This window comes from Oryza sativa, chromosome 12 (assembly GCF_034140825.1).
Source record: "Oryza sativa Japonica Group chromosome 12, ASM3414082v1".
Taxonomy (NCBI): domain Eukaryota; kingdom Viridiplantae; phylum Streptophyta; class Magnoliopsida; order Poales; family Poaceae; genus Oryza; species Oryza sativa.
In genome coordinates, this window is record NC_089046.1 from 10,335,443 (window position 1) to 10,359,421 (window position 23,979).

The window sequence follows — 23,979 nt, forward strand, 5'->3', positions numbered from 1 at the left end:
AGGTGATCCCAATTCCCTGAGGACCCGGCCTGAACTCACCTAATCCGGCGTTTGAACATGTTTCAACTGGAAAAAAGGAGCCAGCTCTTTCTTTAATTTCCCAATGCCTCCTCCTTCCAAAATTTTCCCTGGACCATGTGTTTTCTCTCGTCCTCATCTTCTATGTTCGACATCATCTTTTGTTCTCAAAAAGTATTGCAAACAATGATGAATATAACGAAGTACAGGAAGAAATGACTCGCATGAGTATGGCCATGTTTAGTTCCATTTCAAATTTTTTTAAGTATACAAACACACATTTGAAATATTAAACGTAGACTAATAACAAAACAAATTACAAATTCCACCTGTAAACTGCGAGACAAATCTATTAAGCCTAATTAATCTGTCATTAGCAAATGTTTACTGTAGCACCACATTGTCAAATCATGGTGTAATTAGGCTCAAAAGATTTATCTCGCAATTTACATGTAAACTATGCAATTAATTTTTTTTCGTCCACATTTAATACTTAATACGTGTGTCTAAACATTTGATGTGACGGAAAAGTTGGAAGTTTGAAGGGAACTAAACACAACCTATATAAATTGCTGGGCAAGCTAGGATAGTTAGGAGCATTTATGTTTTTTTTTAAAGACGGAGCATTTTTTTAAAGATGGAGCATTTATGTTAGTATTGTAAATCTCTGCTATTATAAAAAATTCAAGGTGTTTGTGCCACTGATTTCATCCGTCGCCTCCTTCATCAGCTTCGTCCGATTCCCTGTTTTCGCACGCACTGCTTGTCTGCTTCCATCGCTTCGCAGTTGGATCAGGATTTCTGAGTAAAATTAACGAGCCATTAACAAATGGGACAATTGCTTATTTGACCCTATTTTTAGGTCTAATTTGACCCTATTTTTTTAAGTTTACTTATTTCACCCAGCTTTTTCAATTTGAAGTTGCCGTCTGACCCTACTTTCACTACACCTACACCGTCAGTATTTCACTTAGAAAAAATAAAAAACATGAATTTACAAGCCCAAATGACAAAAATGCCCCTTAATACATCAATCCATCCTCTACCACTCATTCCTATCCTCTCTCTCTACTCTCTCTCTCTATCATCTATCATTCTTATCCTCTGATACGGGGAAAGCCCGACCTTCTTGACGTAGGATCCGGATACACCGTGAAACCTCACGAACCACTTGACCATGCAAAAGTGGATCTATTGCCCCCTCAATTCCCTACAAGGAAAAGCAAGAACAATCTATGGCAGAACTCCCAATCCCTCTCTCTAGTTTGGCGGCGGCGGCACAAAATCTAGGAGAAGAACAAGAGCAAATTTGTTGCAATTTTCATTAGAATAAATGTGGTCCCTCTTCATGGGTTGTGCACAAAGGCTCATATAGCCATTACATGGGTTAGAAACTAACTAAGAATCAAATACAACACAATATGGAAACTTCTCTGCAGCACCGTCAATTTGTTTCGGCTCTTGCGGTGAAACCAGAAGGAATTTGTGTCTTGGGCCCTATCCACGACGTGGGCCATGAAGTTAGCTATCCAACGAGTGCTCACACGTCCAAAACGGACTCCAGACGAGAGAGAAACAAGCGTTTTAGTCCATGTATGTCCAAGCTGGCCCAAACCGAGTCCGAACTGAATCTTTTCTTTCTTATCTTTAAACTCCTTGTTTTGGAAGGCTTCAATCCATGGAGAAATAATAAGAAATAATAGATGGACTCCTTCCCAACCCAATATGGGCCATAGGATAGTATAACTCCATCCAACCATGCCGTGCAAAGCCGACGTTCATCACCATTGTTGTTACTTGCGCGTCACCCGGTCTGCCCACACAGGATGTCTTCAACTTGCAATTGCGGTTGGTAGAAAGCTCGGAATGACATGCTGTTTGATTCAATGGAAAGTAGACTTGATAAACTTTCCTAATATATAAGCCATTCATGTTGAAAGCCATCTCATCAATGCATAATTCGCCATGAATTTCACGAACGGAATAGCATCCGATCTTCCACATGTGCACCGCTACACCCGTCACCTCCGGCTGGACCACCATGTTGTTTATGCCAGCCAATGGTTCAAATCTCTCATGTCTGAAAATAATCAAGAGCAAAATATTATGTAGCATCAAATTCTCATATATTTTACGCATAGACTTACAGAGAAACGAGTTCACCTTATGTTCTGATCTGCAAGTAAAGAACAATGTACCGTTGATAGGTAGATCTGCATCATCTTTGTTGGGTTGGCCAAAAACCACATTAGTCCCGGTTCCTATTCTAACCTAAACTAAACATCTGTTTTGTCCTGGTTTAAAACTACCATGGGACTTAGATGATCTCACCAACCGGGACTAAAAATCATTTTTTGTCATGGTTCACAAACATGTTAGTACTCCAGATCATATTTAGTCCTTATCGGTTATAACAACTGGGACCAAAAATTTAAAAATCACGGCTAGCCCGAGCCGCGTGCCTCCTCCTCTCCTAGCCTCAATGTTATCTCTCCTAGCCTCCATCGTGCCTCCTCCTCTCCTAGCCTCGATCTTATCTCCTCCCCACTTATTTTCTCTCCTCCTCCTCCCCTCTCCTCCCCTTTCCTCCCCTTCCCCTCCCCTGCGGGCGGCAGCTCCCTCCCCCTCTCCTCCGACGCAAGCAGAAGGCGGCGGGCGGCGGCTGGGCGGTGACCCAGCAGAAGTCGGGAGGCTGGGAGGACGCGCTCGGCCGCCGGATCTATAGATTCTTTTTTTTATTATTTTGTGAATGATGATTTGTAGATGTTGTTGTAAATTTTTTTAGATTTGTGGATGATTTTGTGAATGATTTGTGGATTGTGGATGGGCCTGTATTGTGGATGATTTTGTTGTGCATGATCCGTGGGGATTTGGGGTGATGGTACTGAATCAATGGAAGAAAAAATAAGAAAAAAGAAAATAATACTAACAATAGAAAAAAAACTCTAGTCTCGGTTTGTAACTCCAACAGGGACTAAAGATGCACATCATTAATCCTAGATTGGGAGTCCCAGTTTACAATCCGGGACTAAAGGGGGTTGTAAACCGGGAGTAAAGAGCTTTTTTTTCCAGCAGTGTATGACTCATGCGAGAAGACCACCACCATCCAGCCGTCCACTGTGAGTAGAGAGTTTACATAGCATCGATAATAGTCACGTATTCACGTCGGTCAATTGAAAGACAATAAGTACCTACATAAATCTCACATCAGCAGCCATGGTTTTTTTTTCCCATTTTGATGAAAGGCATTAGCCCTGCTGTTATTGAAATCAAGGGTCAATTCACACTATAGAAGCTAGACCACATGACTTTACCGTTGAAACGTACAGGCATTTTTTCCAGTACACTAATAATTCTAGAGGCAAGTTCTTTTAATAATTTTTTAGTTTCGGAATAAAGTTCTGTAATATGTCAAATATGTTGAAAATGAGCCCACGGTCGGAAAGCCCCGGACTCACACACATGGATAATAGGTGAGGGCATATATAGAAGGGATTATAGAACCACCAGTAGGCATTAAGCAAGCTGTGTAGCAGTCTATAAAACTTGGGAAGACAGATGGAGTTGATCATCTTACAAAATCACAGCAGTGCAAAATATGCAATAAAATTGCAGATCATCGATCCAAAATCAGTAATACTGGGACTGCCATTGAGAAACTAATAGGATCGATCTTGATTAAGCAGACGGTATAATTTATGGTCTTTTTACCTTTTTCTTCTTTTCTTTGTAAATATTATGTAACTTTTTTCTCTTAATATAATTCAAAACTTCTGGACAAAGCTCAGCGGTATTTCTCGGTAAAACTGAATGAATGGAAAAATAAGTCTTGGGCCTAAACAGTAACTTATGTCTCTCATCTGCTCTCTTTCATTAGGACTGCAAGATTGTGCAATGCTAAGAATTTTGAAACATCCAACCTACATTGAAGCTGCAGTAAGAAGCTCACGGTTGCCTGAACAATCTTGAAATCTGCAGATAGCTTGTTTTGCAATGCCACAAGGGGAGGCAAACAGAAAATGCATGATTGGAATGGATGACATGTATAGGAGAGGAAAGGAACCAAGTTATGCATGATAGAAATCAACAAGTACAACATTATGGCGACATACCATGAACAAACAAACCAGCATTTGTACTATGACTACAGTGAGACAATTACTTTAATCAGGCGTTTGCCAAGATATTGCTTTCAACAGATATATCATACAAAATCAAAATGCAATGATATATCAGAACTAGAACTTCCTCTCAATCAGCAAGCAACATAGTGAGTGAAAATTGTTAAACTTCTTTTATGCAATGATAATGACGTGGCACACTTGCATGTTAAACTTTAAAAGTTAGTGAGTATCAACTTTATAGTAAGATAGGATATAGGATACAGACACGTCAAGAAAGATATATTATAGGGTATACAGCTTCAATTTCCATCCAATCAAATCTGATCGATCCATGGACTAGTGAAGAACTTCGAGGGAGGTAGTGTTTTAGCAACTGCAAGTCGTGCATTGCACTGGCACCACGTACAGCGCACAGAGAAGAGGGATAACATCGCAAGTGATGTGACAAGGAGACATATTGCATAATCACCGAGAGTCCTATCTAAATACCTGAGCTGAACCTGACCCAATCCGACATTGAACATGTTTACTGGTATATAGATTCTACTGAAGACCCTAGACTTCAATCTGTTCACAACGTTCCGGGTGCCTCCTCTTCTCAAAACGTTCTGTGCCCAACGTATTTTCTCTCACCCTCATCTAACCTCCACTTTCTGCATCGTCTTATCCAAAGGCATTGCAAACTATGATGAAGATAACGAAGTACAAGAAGAAATAAATCAGTATAAATTGCTTCGCAAGCTGGGATGGTTGGGAGCATTTATGTTTGTCTTGTAGATATAGTAATATACTCCAAAGTAAATATGTAATGTTTCTATAGGCAATTTTTTTTTAATATTGTAATTTGGAATGAAGTTTGATAATAAGTCAAATATGTAGGAAATAAGCCAACGATCATAAAAGCCTGGACTTACACAAACACATTTGAGTTCAATCAAGTGAGGAGATGGTGAACAGTGTAATATGGGGCAAATTTCTCCCTGTACCGTGTAACCAATACAAATGTAACAGACCCAAGTTTTGCCTTGGACTTCTGTTTCATGCCATCACATCATCCTTCTTTGCCGGACTCAATTTGCTCAACGCCGCATTCCGTGTAAAAATAGTTTTGAGGACAAACATACCATCATTTTTTATTGTTTACATCTTAGTTATGTAAAGGCCGAGAATTTTCCCATACGATTGTGTCACCTTCATGTAATTTGCTGAATTCAATAAAGTTTTCATTATCTAAAACAATATCATTATTCATTTTAGTCAAAAGACTCGGACGACTAATAAACAAACATGAACTAGTCTGCCGGATTATCCACAACACAAGGAACTTAAAGATTTTGGGTTTGTAGCTTTCTTTAATTTTGTCTACTCAATGACAATCTCTTTTGTTTTTGTTTTTTTTACTCTTTTAATAACCTTTAAGAGTTTGCTTGATCATGATTAGATGGTTCTAAAATATGACTTAATACTTGATCAAAGATAAGCCACTTAATTCACTTCTTCAGTTCTTCTATATACCCTCTTTTTGATATTTGAAAAGAGTATATCCATATATTATAGTAAAATAATGAATACAACAAGATTCATATAGGGTCAGCTTAGTATGTTTCAAATAGTATTAGACTATATTCAAGATGGTAAATGGGTATATCATTTACAGTCAATAAATGCTTTGAGAGAATCACGAGAGCACTCCCTGTAGTGCAATACCATTTTCCTTGACTAAATATATTATTCGAAGTTACAAAGTTGAAAATGCGCTATCAATAGAGAGGTGCCACATGGAGCAAGGGAGAGGGCACAGAGGTGACCATAAATATGAACAGCCTATATGCAAGTGTGTCACTGTCCCTTGATAATCACGGATTCACAACAATGCAAAATATGCACTAGAATTAAGGAGATCAATGGCCTCACATAAATAACACTGGCACTCTCATTATCACAACACCACAACACTAGCCTATCTATACATTTACTATGAGGTGTATTTGCAATACTAACATAAATGCTCCGTCTTAAAAAAAAACATAAATGATCCCAACTAACCTAGTTTAGCAATTTATATACTCATGTGACTCGTTTCTTCTTGTACTTCGTTATCTTCATCGTTGTTTGCAATGCTTTTGAATACAAAAGACAATGCTGAACATGGAAGATCAGGACAAGAGAAATCACATGGTTCAGGGAAAATTTTGGGAAGAGGAAGCATTGGAAAAGTAAAGAATGAGCTAGCTCGTTTTCCCAGTTCTATTCCGCACTCCGCAGAATTGCACTACTGTAAAAGAAGCTATCTGCAGAATTGCAGAGATTGTTTCGGCCAGGAACAAATTCACGTACGGTTGCAATCGACATGTACAGAAAAGAAAAGAAACAAATCTTTGTACGATTGCAATCAACATGTAGTAAATTATGGCAACGCACCAGGAAACAACAAACCTCTGCATCTGTACTATGACTGCCAAGAGACAATCATTTTAATCAGGCACTTTGTCAAGCTATTCCTTTCAACAGATATATCATACAAAATCAAATTGCAACAATATACCAGCAATTAAATATTGCAGCTTAATCAACAAAGAACTGACTCAACTGAGTGGATGAAAACTGCTAAAACTTCTTTTATGCAACACTTCTTTTCCCTTTCCTTTGACCCCCCATGTTGGGGTTTATGTATAAATATTGTATGAACAGAGGAAAAATAGCATGCTATGGATCCGGCCATCTGAATAATACAGACACAAGATTACAAGGGAAAGATATACACCACACTATACAACACATGCAATACCTTCAATTTTCATTCAGTCAATCTGACTATTCGAAAACCATTTGGAGAGCCGCAGTCTGCAAGACCAACATTGTTAAGCTGGGGACACAATCCTGACATTCGGCATGCACAAAGATTCAAGCTCTGTGTTCCTCTGCAACTCAAGAGGATCTGCAATCGACGTGTGAAGTAGAGCTAGCCTATTCTTTTCTAAGATTGTCATGCTGCCCCCATCTTGGAAAATATTCCAGAGAAATTGGGCAGCTTGTCAACATGCTTTAGTGCTCGCTCTGCTATTTGTCTTGTCCTGGAGTCACCATGCCTGAATGCTTCAACTAATGCTGTTCCAACATTTTGGTTTCCAGATATCTCATAAGCTATTTCGTCTATCCTCAGGATCCTCTCCACCGCCCACACTGCTCGCTGCCGAAGTGCCTCATTACGATTCTCGCATAATACCTCTAGAATTGGATTGACCCCCTCTGCATCACACAAGACCATGACACCTTGTTCAATGTCTACTCCATCCTCCAACAAGGTGGACAGTGCTGCTAGAGCAGCTTCAACCACTTTCTCATTGTTGTGGTCCAAGCAAGCGACCAACTTTTCTACTGCCTTCCCTTCCAAGAGACAAAAGCTCTCCCTTGCAGAACATATCCCAACATGGACTCTGCAAGCGCCAGTTGCCACGGACTTCTGACTGAGGCATGGAAATATTGAAAAACAAAATCCTGGGTTGGGAGCCGGCACTATCCTAGTTAGAAGCTTTGACTGGCGAGAGAGATTCTCTAGTGCAGTAGCAGAGACAATCTGGACAGTGTCGAGACCATTCATCTGAAGTAGGTCAGTAAAGAGGGGAGTGAGATTGTAGTCACGAGCAACATCAATGATATCTAGATCATCCAAGATAAATGTGATCCGGGAAACTACCCTAACTAGACCTTCAAGAAATGGATTGACAAAACGGCCACCACGAATATCCCCTTGCCGAACCATTGTCACTTTTGTTATGATTGTGGAAAAGGCCCCATCTTGTAGAAGACGTCTGGTGAGTACTGAGTCCCGCGGAGGAAGATCAGCTATGAGGCCAGCAGCTGCTGCTTGTTCTTCAGAAATTCCGTTGTTGTCAGCAATTACCCTGACCAAGCTGCTGAGTTGACTAAAATTTCCACGAAAAGCTTCAGCTAGTTCTTGACCCATAAAAGGTGATATATTATTCAAAAGTTTGATGGAAGCCAAGCGAACTTCTCTTTGAGGTGCTTCTACAAACTGAATCAAACTGACAGTAGCACCAGAGCTTTTGATGGCATCAACTATGCTTTGGACAGTTGTAGCAGAAGTGGTTAGACCAACAAGGACTTGAAGTAATTTGCACTCAATTGCAGGTCCAGTATTGCTGATGAGATGAAGCAGGTTGTGAACAATTTCTTCTGACACCAAGTTCTGGCGGTTGTGATCAAGTGGAACGGACTCAAAACTTGCACCTGATGCCACAATATTTGCAAGAATTGTCGCCGATACTTCCTTCAACCTCATTGGAAGCTGGTTACTGCCAACAGTGAAGAGATCTGTGATGAGAGGTGGAAGAATGCCTGCTTCAATAAGTATCTTTGCGCTGGTATCATAAGATGAAATTTGATTCAATGCCTTAAGAGCTGCTTCTCTGGCTTCCCTGTTCCCACTTTTCATGATATTCACCAGTGTAGAGCCTGCTGTTTGTGCCACAAGTACCTTCACATCATTGCTTAAAACAAGCTCTCCAAGATGTGCAGCCATGGATAATTGTGTATCAGATGAACCTGGAAATGGCACAGAATATGCAACAAAATGTTTAATGCAAGAGTGCAAAGGGGCAACATTACATGTAACAAGTACTTCATCTGTTTCACAATGTAAGACTTTCTAGCATTGCCCACATTCATATAGATGCTAATGAATCTAGACATTATTATATATATAGATTCATTAGCATCTATATGAATGTGGACAATGCTAGAAAGTCTTACATTGTGAAACGGAGGAAGTAGATAACATCTTTAACATCCAGTGCTTCATTTAGAAACAATATATAGCACATTTTCTAACTTGCATATACATTAGTAAAAAAGGTCCAATATCACTTATAACATTCCCAGACCAACCAACACAAAATTAGACTAATGTAAAATTCACTGGCAGAGGGATAAAAGCAGCTTCATTACAATTATTGTCCACGCTAGCAAAGTGTTCGAGCATTACAACAGGTGACAAATAGATATACTATACGATCTAGAGCCAGAATGGAAAAAAGAACATATATATCTCCAACTGTAAATAAAAATTATATACATGATTATATAAGATCAACAAAAGAAATACAAATACATACACATATGCAAATAACGCATTTTTTACATCACATGAACGCTCTACGTAAGGAGTAAAGATAAAGATAAAGGCACTGGAATGCAGCATAATAACAATGCAATGCACGGGGAAGAGAATAATGGCAGCTGATTCGTATCTTATTCATGAAGTAGCTCAATGATTCATTAGTCCCTTTTTTAAAAACAAACAGTACTAGTTCGGATTTAGACATTTTTTTGAAAAATTATTTAACGGGTTGTTAGTTGGATAATTACATTCACAATGTCTAAACATCCATAATCTCTGCAGCCTAGATAAGAATTTCCAAGAAAACCAAAATATTCACTCTGTTTAAAAATATAATGTGTATTAGGTTTCTACATGGTTTCCAACATTATACTTTGATTATTAATTTCTTTCAATACATTATCAATAACTACAAAATCAAAATCATATGAAAATATTTTCAAATACGAATCTAGTTAAGTATTTTCAACATGCATGGGCACTAAACACATACATTTTTCATTTAATTATGAGGAGAAGTGATGTGGTGTAACAGTGGGAGGGTGGTCATTTTCTTTCATGACTCCTCTAGTTGCTTCTTTTCAGTTTCCACCATGATTTTAACCATCCGTTTGATCCGACGTCTATGATCATTTCTCTCTATTTTGTCGTTTTCTAAATCCGATAAAGTGACAATAAAGTGATAAGATATTTGCTACAAAATATTACTATCTGTTCATTTTGGAATGTATACTATATTATTGAATCACTTTAATTGAGAAGGGAAATATCTAAATCATACCTTCAAGGAGAAGCCTAAGAAGTGGTTGCAGCCTACCGTTTTCAGCCATCTGTCTAACATTCTTTTCGCAGCTCTCTAAATTTTCCAATGTCTTCTCAGCTCTATCAACTGTCAATAGGTTTTCTACTTTACTACTCGACAAGCCGACAAGAATAAGAATAGCACCAGAAACACTGCCAATCTTTTCCGAAAGAGGTTTATATTCTGAAAGTTCATATAACAAAGATACAGCCTGTTCTTTCTCCTGTGAGTGCCCATGATTTAAGAACTTCACAATAGTGCGAATATTGTCCCCAGCAGCAATTTCATTCTGCAAAGAATGTTCGAACATATTAGCAATGGAAAACTTCTAAAAAGCCAAGAACTGGAAGTATATTAATGCAGAATCACCTTGTTGTCATTGTCATTTTTTGCTACAAAGCGAAGGCTTCCCAATGCCTTTTGACGTACTTTTGGACTGCTATTCTTCAACAAGTCAGTAATCAAGCTAATCAACCCAACTTTCCTCACTAAATGTCTACTGGATCTACTTCTCTGGCATATCTCCGCAACATACTCAAGAGCTTGCAAAATATCACCTTCTGAACAATCAGAGGTTAATGACTTACGGGCAACGTCAAGTTTCGCTGCCTCATTTCTATGCATCCATTCATCAATGGTATTCCGCAGAGCAATACTTGGATTTAACTCAGTACTGCTGAGTTCCTTATTAGTAACAGGGCAGACAAGTCTCCTCCCACCGCTACCATTGTCCTTGAACCACTTCAGAATAGCTTCACGTTCAAATGTGGCACCACTCTCTATAGTGACAGGATCCCGCATAACTTGTTTAGAGAGAGGACACAAGAATGATTCATAAATAGGCTCAACACGCAAGCTGTCAGTGGATGAGTCAAAATAACCATCCTGACCTTCTGCCATCACTTTTATACAAAAGGCTCAGGGTTGTATGTTATGTTGGAAATATATGTTGCGCAGGTTGATGAGGAACACTCGATGTGAAGAAATACCTGCAAAAATTAATTACAGAAGTACCAATTAATTCAAACAGTTATATACTCAAACAACGGAGTACTCCCACCGTCCCATAATATAAGGGATTTTGAGTTTTTGCTTGCACTGTTTGACCACTCGTCTTATTCAAAAAATTTTGGAATTATTTTTTTTGTGACTTACTTTATTATCCAAAGTACTTTAAGCACAACTTTTCATTTTTTATATTTGCACAAATTTTTTGAATAAGACAAGTGGTCAAATAATGCAAACAAAAACTCAAAATCCCTTATATTATGTGACGGAGGGAGTAGTATCTATTAAACCCAAAAGTACCATGGTACTACCTAATACCTACAACTACCTATCAAACCTTTTAGAAGATTACATATGTGGAATGGACAATAAATTTGCATACTACTACAGCAAGGACTGCATCACATTGGAGCGAAGATGCAAAATAATGAACTCGTTTTCTTCGACCAACAAATCATGAAATTTGAGATTCATTGTTTGCAAAAAATTGAAATATTACGGCTAAAGTTATATGAATGCCAGAAAGACTCGCCCAAAGAAAAACAGTGCAAACTATTTATTTATATACACGAAGAGCTCTAGTAAGTTGCATAATCTAAAGTTCCGTAGTATGAACCGACCAAAGCTACCCAATCTTTTTGAGCTAAAATTGGGCTCAGTTCCATCACAGATCGGGCAAAAGAGCGAAGTAATTTACCTCGACACCACTGAGATTAGCAACGCAAGCGGCACAACACCTGCAGAGCCGTACAGCAAAACGCGAGACTACAACGAGGCCGTCCAACGCAGCAAGCGAGCAAGATAAGATAAGCGGGCGGAGGAGGGGGGGGCGCGTGCATCCCACATACCTCAGGAGCGAGACGGCGGAGGAGGAGGCGCCTGACCCCGGGAATCGCGGGCGGCTTCAGGCGGGACCCACCCACCGCTCGCTACCGGGGCATCGCAGCGGCAGCGGCGGATCTGGCTGCCGTCGCGCCGAGCGGGGACTGGGGAGGGATTGGGTGGATCTCGCCGGAGGAGGAGGAGGAGGAGGGGACCCTCACCGGCGGCGGCGGAGGAGGAGGAGGCGGGGAGGGTGGGGCGAGGTGAGGTGAGGTGAGAGAGGATGCGTTGGCTCGAGGCGGCGACTGCTGCTGCGAGTCTGGCTGGCAGTGGCAGGGCAGCGGCTGGGCTAACCCAAACCCAAACCGACGCGACGCGACGCGTGCTGGGTTGGACGCCCGCCGCCGCCGCCTGCGTCGCATCGGACGGCTGGGATTTCGGCTGCCTAGATTATTGATTGGGGGGAATGATTGGTTGGTTACCGGAAACGCACCACTCGCGGGACTGTCCCAGCCTCCGGGTAGCTGGACTTTTGCTGTTTGTGGAATTTTGTTTGGAGAAGCTTTGGGTTTAGGTAGTTCGTCAAGGTTTTTCATCTGGTTTCCAGTTTTTATTTTCTAGTTTTACGAATATCGAATTAGGGTGTGTTTGGTAAATGGATTATGAGAGGTGGAATTTGGAAAAAGAAATAAATGAATTGCTAGAATTAAATGAAATGTGAAGGATGGATGGCTAGGATGTAATATTACTTTTCCTATCCCATTTACCAAATAAACCCTTAGAGTTTAGGGTTATAGTATGAAAAATATTATAAACCCCAAACTATATTAACTTTCTTGACGTCAAGAAGCAACTACAATCTTATCACTCGTCAGGGCCTTAATAAATTAGATTCTCGGAATCTGAAAAAATATATGGATTGTTCCGAGTAGCTTCTGACAGTTGGATTTTTATAGCTCTCGTAAACAGGGTTTTTTAGTTGCTATCCAAATTTTAGCACTTCGCAAGTAGGAGTATACTATTGTTTTTTCAAGGTATGTGAGGGCAGGACAACCATTACAAGACAACACCGAAAGAGTTATGCACTACTAACTTAGTACTCGATTAGGTAAAAGAAAATTTTTCTAGTATAAAATTTGGTTAAACTTTTAAAAATTCTTGTGGAATTATGTAGACGTAGGACTATCTTCATTGAATGAACACTTCAACCTAACGGGTTTAAATCAAAATCAGAAAACTCACGGACCGAACCAGACTACCATCTGTCTCAGGAATTATGCTAGACCCCTTCTTCCCCCTCCCCTTAACCTCGCCCATGAATTCTAATCCGTGTGTCCATGCCGCATCACACTATGGTCAGGATCTATTTACACGCATGATCAACGAGCATGCATAAGTTAAGAGTTTTCGCTCAACGCATGGCTTACCTCGATGAACTAACCCATTAGTGAAGAGGATGCACGTGCTAATAGGGTAGGTAAAATAGACAAATCTCTCGGTGTCAAAACAGGCCATGGAGAAAATAAAGGTCTAATGTAAGGAGGAAGATTCACTGGAATTTTACAGGTCTTGCATTCCAAAAGAGCCCTAGCTAGCGAAGATCAGTGACGTAGCTAGCTCCCGAACTGATTGAATAGCCATCCAGGCTCCACCACTAAAGCTGCTATTGTCTTATTAGCAAAACGCGTAAAAAAAATTATTGACCACTAGTCAAAACTTTTTATTTGTTGGGCTCGACAATATTAGCGGGTCCACCACTGGTGATAGTTTGGATCTACATGAATAGTACACAAAATTTGACAATTTGATCCTTTGCAAAAACTACTTTTACAAATGAATCGTTGCCAAAACTTATTTCAAATCTAACCCTTTTGCTCAACGCCAAATCATGTGGCGCTGAACTTAGACACCTCAGCGCCACGTCAGCTGGTGCTGAATACCGTGCCACGACGGATGGGAGACTAAGTCAGCGTGCCAACGTACATTCAGCGCCATGCTATTTGGCGCTGAGGTGTCTAAGTTCAGCGCCACACGATTTGGCGTTGAGCAAAAGGGTCAGATTTGAAATAAGTTTTGGCAGCGGTTTATTTGTAAAAATAGTTTTTGCAAAGGGTCAAATTGTCAAAATTTGTGTGAATAGTAGGTGTCAAAAAGCTTCTTTCTGCGGTAGTGTTTTTCAGTTTTTCATATACTAGAAAAAGTGCTCGTGCGTTGCAACGGGTGAAGGTTATTTCTTATTATTGTTATACGATTTAATCAAGGTGAAATTCGTTGTGGGAATTTGCTTGGATATATATATTTTTAGAAAATCATGAGCTGTAATTAGGAGTCCGATCATTTCAATTTAGTATGCGAGTTTTTTCAAACAGATTTCTTATACAAGTCATTCTATATTTTCAAAAGCGAACAAATTTTAAAACCGACTCAAATATAGATATGTATTTCCAAAATCGAGCAAATTTAAAAACTGACTCATACACGGATGACGTACCAAAGTACCGACAAAAACATCTTCAATTTTTATAACAGTAGATATCTTCAGCATTACCAAAGTACTAATACGGAGTATATCTTCCCACATGGAAGTTAAATCGTAAGTAGGAGTATGCAGTTGACGTCATGAGCCATGGTGTAAATGACACCTCGATGATGACTGATGAGACGAGGGACTCCTCGATTGCCTCGCTACTTCCATGCAATGGCAAACGTTGACTCCGAGCGTTGACATTAGGCAGATTGATTACAAGGAGGCGAATATTAGAAAAATACTGTATCTAATAACAGGATCGTTGACTAACAGGCCTAGCCTGAAGTCGTTGGGCTTTCTGTATCTCCAATGAAAGCGATATATTTGCTACTCCCTCCGTTTCGAAACGTTTGACACCGTTGACTTTTTAGCACATATTTAACCGTTCGTCTTATTTAAAAACTTTTATGAAATATGTAAAATTATATGCCTACATAAAAATATATTTAACAATGAATTAAATGATAGGAAAAGGAAAAGAATTAATAATTACTTAAATTTTTTGAATAAGACGAATGGTCAAACATGTGCTAAAAAGTTAACGGCGTCAAACATTTCGAACGGAGGGAGTATTATTTTTCAAGAGAAAGGGGATCGAATCAGTATGCGGCTTAAGTTTCAAATGATGGTAGTAGGTACTCCTAAATGCTAAAATAACAAGTGTTTCACTATTTTAATACTCCACCAAAACATAATTAAATGGAGATTTTAGGGGTTGCACCTACATTATTTTGAACCATCCATTCTAATAGATTTTTTTGTGCAAAGAGGATATCATTAATCACAATAAGAAATATAGTACATTCCTCATGGATTAATAGATTATAAATACTCTCTACCTACCTGGTCATTAAGAAACTTTTGGTTACACTTTTAAGAAAAACTAATGACACTTTTAAGAAAAAGAATGACCCTCCACACGACGTTGCGGGGCTTTCTAAAATCAATTGTTGGATAATAATGGATAGGGTAAGCAATCTCGAGCAAGAAAAAAGGAGATACAAGTGGGTTTCTAGGATAAGAAGTTTTCTTAGCAACCCTATAGATTTAGAGATATTTTAGGTACCAAATCTCAGCATAAACTTCAACAGATATGGCATGGTCTGTATAGTAAGCTAATAAACAGTGTTGTGAGATCATTGTCATGATTAATATTTTCTAATGAACAATTGGCTTTGCTAAATGATTTATTTAATGAAAATAAATGAAAATTGGTTTGAAAATATATGTGGATATTAGAGTGAGTGTATGTGACTAATGTAGATCATGTTATGATATCTGTACCCAGAAATGGTTATTTTGTCTGATTATGTGCAAATGACTTAAGGTCAAACTTAGTCAATGGTAAGGACTGGAACTATACTTAGGGAAGAGCATATGTCTAGTATGGTCAGGATACCATGTGAGAAAATAGAACTAGAGACATGATTCTTGTAAGTCAACTTTGATCAAAGGTGGGATCGGGACTAGACTCGGGAAGGAGTTGAGGTCGAATACGAGATGACACATGTTGGATGGACATCGTGCGGTAAGATCTTCGTAATGGGCTTCATGAGTTTTGGCATTAACTTGTGATTCTTCATTGTGCTGCGATTTTGTTCAAGTTAATCCATCCAAATCCTTTCTAATATTTCATAGATTAGATTTTGAAGGTTGCGTTGATTGGTTCTTGCTAGATTCGAATTTGCTTGAGTTTTAGGTTTTATTCAGATTTCTGAAATTCTAAGACAACTGACTATTAAGGGTGTTTTCTCTTAAACAGTTTATTAATTTGCAAATCCCTCCGTTAGAGTTGTCCCTTGATTGTCTAGTTTATTCTATCAAGATTTAAGCTCGATCGTAGAGTTGGTTTTGGATAAAACGTATTTTAGAAGCTTGTTTTTAAGCTAACGGTTAGACCACGAGAGGACATGCGGTCCGATCGGCCTAGCCTCCGACCCTAGTACTCCCTCCGTCCCAAAATATAGCAACTTTTGGGTGGATGGGACATATCCTAGTACTATGATTCTGTCCTGTCTAGATTCGTAGTACTAGGATATGTCCCATCCACCCAAAAGTTGCTATATTTTGGGACGGAGGGAGTAGTTCGAATAGATCGTCTTACGTATTCTCCATTGGTTTTTGAGATTGGAGGTGTGTTTGGATCTATGGAAGTTCGACGATTTGACTTCCACTGACGTAGGGCATGTTTGGCACAGCTCCAGCTCTAGCTCCGGCTCCTCCATCTCTCTTGGAGCTGGAGCTCAGCCAAACAGTTTCAACTCCACCTAAAATAGGAGTGGAGTTGGGTGGAGCTCTCTCACAAAATGAACTAGAGATGTGGAGCTGGGTTAAGACAGCTCTACAACTCCACTCCAGACCCAACTCCTGGAGCTAAGGGCCTGTTTGGCACAGCTCCAGCTCCACCCCTCCTGGAGCTGGAGCTCAGCCAAATAGTTTCAACTACACCAAAACTGAGAGTGGAGCTGGTGGAGCTCTCTCACAAAATAAACTAGAGTTGTGGAGCTGGGTTTAGGCGGCTCCACAACTCCACTCCAGATCCAACTCCTGGAGCTAAATTTAGGAGTTAGAGCTGTACCAAACATGCCCTAAATTTAGAAGTTGGAGCTCTACCAAACAGGCTCGTAATCTACTATTCACCCGTCTCTGATAGGTTTAGTTATTTGTGTTCGCTTCTACAATTGTACTGTACGTAGTGTTGTGTTTTACACTACTGTACAATATAGAGGGCAACAATGTATTCGGTGACAACCATATATATATTTCAAATGAACATTAGTCCTTTAAATTTTCATTTCCATAATTCTGATCCAACTATACGTATCTATACGTATGCGTTACATCTGAGATGAAAGGCTCTACTGTTCCACAGGTTACCACAAAATTCAATAAAATATTATGTAGAAATTCATTAAACAAAAAATAATCAAAACACGTTAAAAAATAAAGAAAATAATAAGCGAGACAAACAACTAATTTTGATATTGGGCCTTTCATGTTATTGGGTAATTGGGCCTTGTAGTCTTTCTGGGCCCGTTTTTTCCCTTTTCAGTTTAGCAGGCTTTGTAATTTACTGCTAATTAAGGGTGTGTTTAGTTCACGCTAAAATTGGAAGTTTGGTTGAAATTGAAACGATCTGACGGAAATGTTGGAAGTTTACGTGTGTAGAAAAGTTTTGATGTGATAGAAAAGTTAGAAGTTTGAAGAAAAATTTTGGAACTAAGCTCGCGCTAAGTATAGATAATCAGTACTATTGGTAGATTTGGTGCCCCCGAACATGTGCACACTTTGCACCTACCAATGTATTTAATGTAGAAACAGTACACGTTTGATTCATTGTTGCATGTAAATGTCGTGATCATATAAGTTAGTTAGAGCAAGTATAATAGTAGGCTATAAGTCGGCTAAATGCTGAGTTGGAGGAAAGAAGAGAGGAGAGAGAGGAGAAGCGGGTTGTAAACTAACAGCCGGCTTGGACACAAGAACCAAGAAACTCTGTGAGAGAGATAAGTGGGTCTTGTATTAATTGTGAAGAGCTAACTATTATATGAGTAGGCTGAGAGAATGCTATAAAGAACCTTATAGCCTGCAGGTCGGCTGTATTATTAGACTTACTCTTGTGTCCTCCTTTTCTATTGATTTGTTTCTCTCATAGTGATTACATATGCAACATGATTATCATCTATTGGTCCGTTCGACTAGTGCTGTAGCAGCCGTACCTAAAGGGGTGTGTCTAGTTTACTCTAAAATTGAAAGTTTGGTTGAAATTGGAACGATGTGATGGAAAAATTGGAAGTTTATGTGTGTATGAAGTTTTGATGTGATAGAAAAGTTGAAAGTTCGAAGAAAAAGTTTAGACCTAAACAAGGGCCAGATCGCTGCTTCCTTTGCACTTGAGAAACTAATCGTGCTGGCTACTGTGCAATCATAGCTCAACCAGTTGAACTGACTTTTTGGTCTCATCTTTTCACTTACACTTATATTTATCAGTTAAAATTTAAATTTTTAATTTTAAGTTTAGAGATAATTTTGGGTTTTTTCATAAAAAATATTTTTCAGCCTTTACTTTTAGATTGCTAAAAACACTTATATAAATTTTTTATTCATATTTGTTTTTTGCAAATATGTGCTGATAAACCAAACAATAGGACCGTATATCAGTTAGGTTAGGTTGTGTTCGTTTCTTATGGTTGGGAGCAAACCCCTCCCGTATGGAAAACAAAGTGTCCATTAGGGCGTGATTAATTAAGTATTAGCTAATTATTTTTTTAAAAAATGATCCATATGATTTTTAAGCAATTTTTGTATAGAATTTTTTTTTTTTGCAAAAAACACACCGTTTAGCAGTTTAAAAAGCGTGCACAAGAAAAACGAGTGGAGTGAGTTGGCAAGGAGTTCCCAACTCTCCCTCTCGTTTTCCGCGCGCACGCTTTTCAAACTGCTAAACGGTACATTTTTCAAAAAAGTTTCTATATAAAAGTTGCTTAAAAAATTATATTGATATATTTTTTTAAAAAATAGCTAATACTTAATTAATCACGTGCTAATAGATCGCTCCGTTTTCCGTACTCTGAAAATACGTTCCCAACCCAGAACATCGAATCGAACACAACCTCCTAGTTCTATTTTTAAAAAGAAATTTTGGAGGGCTAAACTGACTTTTTCTTTTTTGTAAAAACACACACATACACATGCACTAGATGCACAGAGTAGTTAGTCAGTCCTTTTTTTTTCAATTTTTTTTTTAAATTTGGAGGCCTAAAACTGATTTATGTTTTGTACTTGTGAATATTCTAGAAACAACTCAAGTCCTCCCCCTCTTGGCTCCAACGAACAAACCATGCCTTGTTGATATAAAACCACAACCTCATCCCTAAACCCCCCCACTCTTCCGCCCCCAAATCCTCCTGCTCACCTCACCTTATCCTCAGCTCTCAGCACCTCTTCCTCCCTCCCCCAAGCTTCCCTCTAATGGCGTCCGCCAACGCCATCTCCACCGCCTCCCTCCTCCGCTCTTTCTCCTCCCAGGTCAGCCCCCCCGCCTCTGTCCTTCGTTGTTTCTTCCACAATTACGGCCTTCTCTCTCTTTTTTATTTTTGTGGGTTTCTGAGCTGTTGCTTCTTGGGTGAATTGGGGGAAGCTGTTGCTTCTTGAATTCTGCTAGCCAGGACAATTTGAGCTTGGTTTTCTCCTCCAGATTTCGGGTATACTACTCAGTTCTGCACAATTTAGTGAGCTGAATTTTGTTTGTTTTGCCGCAAGCAGGGGAGGGTGAGGAGGGCCAAGAATGGGCGGGCGCAGCGGCTAGTGGTGCGGGCGGACGCCAAGGACATCGCCTTCGACCAGAAATCCCGGGCGGCGCTCCAGGCCGGCGTCGAGAAGCTCGCCAACGCCGTTGGCGTCACCCTCGGCCCACGAGGTGATGCATCTTGCTCACTTCACTTCACTTCCCTTATCTTCTTTCCCTTTTTTTTGGGGAGAGAAAGTTCCTTGGCTAGAATTAGCACCCTTTAATCCATTGTGGCTACGCCTATTGCGAGTAATGTTTTTGTAGATAATGGAATTCATCGACTTGAAAGATTACAGCGGTTGCAGGACGAATGATTGCGAATTACAGAATTACGGCTTAATTATTGTGACTTGTGTTAATCAGATAATGTCAGCTAATGGCTGAAAGTGCTAATTTGTGCTACCCATTCATAACTGCAAGTTGCATTGCGTTATTTGGTGCCATAACAACATAAGGCTATGAAAAAGCTTTGTATATTCAGCAGTATCTTCAGGCTTCATATATAGCTGATGAAGTGTCGTTTAGTTCGCTGATTTCATCAGCAGCGGCACCTGCGGGCAGTTCCGTGATACAGTTTTAGCCTTTTAGCAGTCTTGTTATGAGTTGTTTAGGTGAGACATAAAACCGCATAAAGTTGTAAACTTTATTGAATCTGATTTGGCATTTTTCATCATTTAGTGATGACGGCCAAGGTGCAGATATGGCTTGACTTTAGTCACACAGTACAATATATGTAGTTGACTTACATAGCTGTGTCCATGGTGATATTTGATCATTGGTTGATTATTGTTGTCATATTTAGAGGTATGCGCATTGTGCACCCATGATGGAGAGGCCCAATGTATCTCACACTCCTCCTTTATCTAGTAAAATGATTTGGGTGTCACCTCGTCTGGTTTCTCTACTCTCTATACTTTGCATACGGAGTACTTCTTTTGTCAGTTTAGTTTTTTAATACTAGCATGTTCCATCAATAAAACAACTGTAGTGTTTTCTTTCATGATGCAAGCTCTGATCTTAGGGATGTTTTACAGGGAGAAACGTAGTGCTTGATGAGTACGGCAGTCCCAAAGTGGTAAATGATGGAGTCACCATTGCCCGGGCTATTGAGCTATATGATCCGATGGAAAATGCTGGTGCAGCATTGATCCGTGAGGTGACTTTGTTTTTGTTCAGATGCATTTTTTATCATTATATTTTATTTCAGAAGATGGGCTTCCTAAAGCATGTTGTCCACCTTTTTCATGGTTGCACTTGAAGGTTGCTAGCAAGACCAATGATTCTGCTGGTGATGGGACTACAACCGCCTCTGTCCTTGCTCGTGAAATCATCAAGCTGGGCCTTTTGAGTGTAACTTCTGGTGCAAACCCTGTATCACTTAAGAAAGGAATAGACAAAACAGTGCATGGTCTTATTGAAGAGCTGGAGAAGAAGGCTAGACCAGTCAAGGGCAGTGGTGATATCAAAGGTGATGCTGTTGTATCATGTTCTGCCATGTATTTTGTTCTGATTTTCACATCTTAGTGTTTACTAGATAACAAGGCTGGCCGTATTTTAAACAAGTGAAAATTCGGAGGATGATAGGTTTCTAATTTGGAGCTTGTTTTGTGTTACAGCTGTTGCCTCTATCTCTGCTGGCAACGATGAACTTATTGGATCTATGATTGCTGATGCTATTGACAAAGTGGGTCCTGATGGTGTCCTTTCAATTGAGTCTTCATCATCTTTCGAGACTACTGTTGATGTTGAAGAAGGAATGGAGGTATTTTGAAATTCCAATATACACTTTTGTTGCCCTTTTATCCAGTTGCAACTTCAGATTCACGTGAAGTATTCCAATAAATAAATAGTGTGACAACAACTTCCTCAAGCATTCTTAAATTTTGGTGCAGATTGACCGTGGATACATTTCCCCTCAATTTGTGACAAACCTCGAGAAATCGATCGTAGAGTTTGAGAATGCTAAGGTTCTTATTACTGATCAGAAGATCACCAGCATAAAGGAGATTCTTCCAATCTTGGAGAAGACAACACAGTTGAGAGCTCCACTGTTTATTATTGCTGAGGACATTACTGGCGAAGCTTTGGCAACCCTTGTTGTTAATAAGCTCCGAGGAATTCTCAATGTTGCAGCAATCAAAGCCCCAAGTTTTGGTGAGCGACGCAAGGCTGTCCTTCAGGATATTGCCATTGTGACAGGTTTGTCTCACATCCAACAATGACATTGTTTTTGTTAAATTTAACTTCAATAATGTATAAAATGTAGTCGTCGTGTGCTGAGGCCACATTTCCTTTGAATCATCTAAGCCATGTTAGTTACTTGATATCTTTTGAGAGTTACCAAAACCCTAACAATGTTTTGGTCTCAAATTATCAGCTTGCAAGCAAAATTGTGGTTATAGGTGCAAAAGCATCTTACATTGTAATCTACCTTTATGAATTTGATAAGAGCTCACAGCAAGCAATGGCAATCCCTTATCTGACCGTCCTGTAATTGCCTACTTACTCAAAACTTGAATCTTCCAACACGTTGCTTGTTTATATTTCTAGTTCATGGGGAATATACATTTTATACTGCATATAATACACTTGCACCTTTTCTGCTGCTGCTTTTTTCTTATTCTATATGTTTCTCCAGGCGCTGAATTTCTAGCAAAAGACCTGGGTTTGCTGGTTGAGAATGCAACTGAAGAGCAACTTGGGACAGCGAGAAAAGTCACAATACATCAGACTACAACAACCCTCATAGCGGATGCAGCTAGCAAAGATGAGATTCAGGCAAGGGTTGCACAGCTAAAGAAGGAACTCTCCGAAACTGATTCGATATATGATACAGAGAAATTGGCTGAGAGGATTGCAAAGCTTTCTGGTGGTGTGGCTGTCATCAAGGTTGGGGCTGCAACTGAGACTGAGCTTGAGGACCGCCAACTACGTATCGAGGATGCGAAGAATGCAACTTTCGCAGCTATTGAGGAGGGCATTGTTCCTGGAGGTGGTACAGCGTATGTGCATCTTTCAACTACCGTCCCTGCGATCAAAGAAACAATCGAAGACCATGATGAGCGCCTTGGTGCAGACATTATTCAAAAGGTATCTTGTCTATTGATTTGTCTGCATTGGCTGTTGCTTATAGAACTAAGAGGAAATGGAATGCAATTTACAAGAGAAGCATCTCATGAACGAATCTTTGCATTATGTTTGTCTGTGGTCAAATAAAGCTAGGACTTGCACTATATAGTCGATGAATAGGTGAATAGTGACCGAATAATTTTGGATGCATATGCATTGCATATAGTACTAGTTCTACACTTCAGTTAAATATAAGAACATAGTTGACAGCATATCTTGTAAATTTTGCAGGCGTTGGTAGCTCCCGCTTCACTGATTGCCCACAATGCTGGAGTGGAAGGGGAAGTGGTAGTTGAGAAGATCAAGGACGGCGAGTGGGAAGTCGGGTACAATGCGATGAACGACAAGTATGAGAACTTGATTGAGGCGGGTGTTATTGACCCAGCTAAGGTGACGAGATGCGCGCTCCAGAATGCCGCCTCGGTGGCTGGAATGGTCCTTACCACACAGGCCATTGTTGTCGAGAAGCCGAAGCCCAAGGCTCCTGTTGCTGAGCCGGCAGAGGGAACCCTTACCGTCTAAACAGTGGTGAATTTCTTCAGGGTGGCTTTGTTTAGATGGTTCATACCAACTGAAATGGTAGAATTTTTGTCTGGGAGTTTTTGGTTCAGATCAACCGAAAGGTCTAGTGTAGGATTGGTTTCCATTTTTGAGATTGAAGGTGCAACCTGCCTGATCTGAACTCATATGTCCATCAAAGAAATAATTTGCATCATTATCGTCATCTTCGGTTTAAACTTTATAAAGTAAATCATATGGTGTTTCTTCATCCCCTCCGAATTATCTAAGTACTAGTACTATCTCAGACTATCTCTGTCCTAGAAAGACTGCAGTTTAACATTTGACTGTCCGTATTATTTGAAAAAAAATTATAATTAGTATTTTTATTGTTATTAGATGATAAAACATGGACTAATTTTTTTAATTTTTTCATAAAATATTAAATAAGATGATCGGTCAAACGTGGACATAAAAATCTACAACTGCATTTAAATTGGGATGGAGGTAGTAGTAATTATTGAATGAATAATGTGGATGTGGCACATTTATGTAATGTGAAGACCATATTAAGTTCACCCAAGGCAAAGTCCTATCTGTCGTATATTTGTCCAAAAACTT

General features: G+C 39.5%; 2 protein-coding genes across 3 annotated transcripts; one reads left to right on the forward strand and one right to left on the reverse strand.

Annotated features, from left to right (window-relative positions):
- Nucleotides 1-6,614: 6,614 nt before the first annotated feature.
- On the reverse strand, nt 6,615-12,239 carry LOC9269482 (U-box domain-containing protein 44). Of its 2 annotated transcripts, none has more exons than XM_015764810.3 (4): nt 11,941-12,239; nt 10,454-11,073; nt 10,064-10,373; nt 6,615-8,708 (listed from the first exon to the last, which is right to left on the reverse strand). In XM_015764810.3, the coding sequence occupies exons 2-4, from the start codon at nt 10,982-10,984 to the stop codon at nt 7,129-7,131; spliced, it is 2,421 nt and encodes an 806-aa protein (XP_015620296.1). In that variant the 5' UTR covers nt 10,985-11,073; nt 11,941-12,239; the 3' UTR covers nt 6,615-7,128. The 2 variants fall into 2 exon arrangements, with proteins under 2 accessions (XP_015620296.1, XP_025877806.1); XM_026022021.2 differs by having other exon boundaries at nt 11,790-12,239.
- Nucleotides 12,240-19,326: 7,087 nt separating this feature from the next.
- On the forward strand, nt 19,327-23,629 carry LOC4351976 (ruBisCO large subunit-binding protein subunit alpha, chloroplastic). The gene is made up of 8 exons (XM_015764989.2): nt 19,327-19,469; nt 19,707-19,860; nt 20,766-20,887; nt 20,992-21,199; nt 21,348-21,493; nt 21,624-21,930; nt 22,370-22,821; nt 23,092-23,629. Exons 1-8 carry the CDS (start codon nt 19,413-19,415, stop codon nt 23,380-23,382), a joined length of 1,737 nt encoding a protein of 578 aa, XP_015620475.1. The 5' UTR covers nt 19,327-19,412; the 3' UTR covers nt 23,383-23,629.
- Nucleotides 23,630-23,979: the final 350 nt, after the last annotated feature.